Source organism: Frankliniella occidentalis, unplaced genomic scaffold (genome assembly GCF_000697945.3).
Source record: "Frankliniella occidentalis isolate FOCC.00 unplaced genomic scaffold, Focc_3.1 Scaffold95, whole genome shotgun sequence".
Taxonomy (NCBI): Eukaryota; Metazoa; Arthropoda; class Insecta; order Thysanoptera; family Thripidae; genus Frankliniella; species Frankliniella occidentalis.
In genome coordinates this window covers 585,483-587,400 of record NW_026267224.1, presented here as the reverse complement: position 1 = coordinate 587,400, position 1,918 = coordinate 585,483, and the positions used below count along the sequence as shown (strand labels likewise).

Below are 1,918 nucleotides of genomic sequence, written 5' to 3'. Positions count from 1 at the left end.
TTCTCCACACTTGCAACGGGCCAATTTTCGTTTCCGCGCGACAAGTTCAGCCAACCAGTCTTGCCCGGGTTTGTTGACATCCGCGGACGCGGGCTGCGGCGTGCAGCGGCCGCCGCTGCTGTCATCGGGATCCGCTGACGCTGCATCAGCTGCTGGGCCTGGGCCGAGGCGCGGGCCGCGCTGACCGCCGCGGGGCAGGGGCGCGTGTTCGCTGGAAGGCTGCGCCTTCGAAGCCGCGGATTGCAGTTCGTCGCAGGGGGCAGCCATTTCTGTAGTCTCGCAGCGGGTCGTGTCCGTGGGTTCCGCGGGTGTGGACCCCGTGCCGAGCACGCCGCTTGCCATGTGGGTGCTCGGCGCCATCTTGGTAGGGTCTTTGGGCACAGGTGGAGAAGTAGGCACACTGCTTGGAACGACTTCACTCGTCGTTGGACAATCACTCAAGGGATCTTGATCACATTTACTTGCAAATTTAAAATTTGGTTCACCATTTTCTTCATTAAATGATGTGAAAATTCGAATGGCACGTCCTGAGGATCCAGGACCAAAACATTGCTCAATAGCATTTGAACTGCTCACAAAAATACTTGTCTGAAAGAGGTGAGCTGCTACATTTACAGCCACAGGCCAATTACATACCCCGGTTGCCAATCTTGAACAGCAGTCACTGGCGAGCTGGTAGCCACTGGTGTCTTTCCAGTGGGGGTAAAGTCGCTCCCAGTTCTCCTTCAGGTATGCGGCCAAAATCTTCCGTAGCACCCGAGCGTGTTTCCTGCTCGTTAATAATGCTTCACTAAGAATTTTAAAAACTTGATTTGTCTTCTTAATTTCTTGGTTGCTTCGCTCGGCTCCTGCCGGGCAAGCCGTTGTCGTTCGCGGCCGAAGCACCATGTTACCGTAGGAGGTTGGAAGTCCGGGTTTGGGGAGAGATAAGCAACTCAGGTGGTTGGATGCCGGTGGCTGCACTATATTTGATCGGTGGTTCTCGGTAGGACGCGACTTGCTGGTGGTCCGCCACGCAGGGCGGAAGGGTACGCAATCGCGAACGAGTATCCGGGTGAACCGTCGCGCAGGACGGGTGGTGCGGAACTCCCGTCTGGCTGCACGGCTGCGCCGTGCGTGCCTGACCCAAAGTGCTGATGATGCACCTTGGCCCTAGGCTGGAAGCCAGCGGGGCCAACAGCCCTCCAGCCTGCTTGGCGCCCTGAACCGCCTGGGTGGTAGGCAATCTGGCCACACGGCCGTTGCGCGGGCCTGCCAACCTCATCCAAGGCTCCCATGCGTAAAGCGTCCCGCAAATCGCCGTTTATCGGAACTGCCAAGATTAGCCCGATGCAAGTTCCCGCTTAGCGCCTTGGGGGTAGGCAACATCTCGCCTGCCGAGCACGCGTGTACTGCAGGGTGGCCTACCCCGAGTTTCGCAGGCGTCGAGCCTGCGTAATCAGTGTCGAATGACTCTGGAAAAAACAACAAAAATGGCGTATTCTTGGAAGCTTCCTCCCCTTACGCGCGTGTGAGTGCGCGCGTGCTGATTTTGTTTTCATTTTTATTTTTTTCCCACCCTTCAAAACGTCAAACGTCTGCGTCCGTCGGACTTGGCACAGGCATGCACATATTTTTGTTTCGTCAGATTTGATGGATTAGCCATGCGCGGAGTGAGCAAAAGGATCTGGTTCACTGGAGCGCATGCGCAGTGTGTCATTCGTACCTCTCTTTACTGTCCGTCCCGTTTCCCCCTCCCCCCTCTCCTCCCCCCGGACTGCTCGTCCAAAGGGCCCCTGCGGGCACAAAAACTCGTGCAACAATTGACGCACGTTGAGAGTTGGGCTCGCCGCGCGCGCCTTGGAGCGAAGACCTACTCGGCAATACTTCATCACCGTGGCAAGCGAGATACCCGCGGTACACTGCTATTGTTGTGCGC

At 57.1% G+C, this 1,918-nt stretch overlaps 1 protein-coding gene across 1 annotated transcript; it reads right to left on the bottom strand.

Annotated features, from left to right (window-relative positions):
- Window positions 1-1,173, bottom strand: LOC127749805 (uncharacterized; the record flags this gene model as incomplete). Its single annotated transcript, XM_052269545.1, is given in 1 exon segment — window positions 1-1,173. A coding segment is annotated over 1 exon segment (888 nt), but the record flags the coding sequence as incomplete, so codon positions are not given.
- Between the last annotated feature and the right edge of the window lie 745 nt (window positions 1,174-1,918).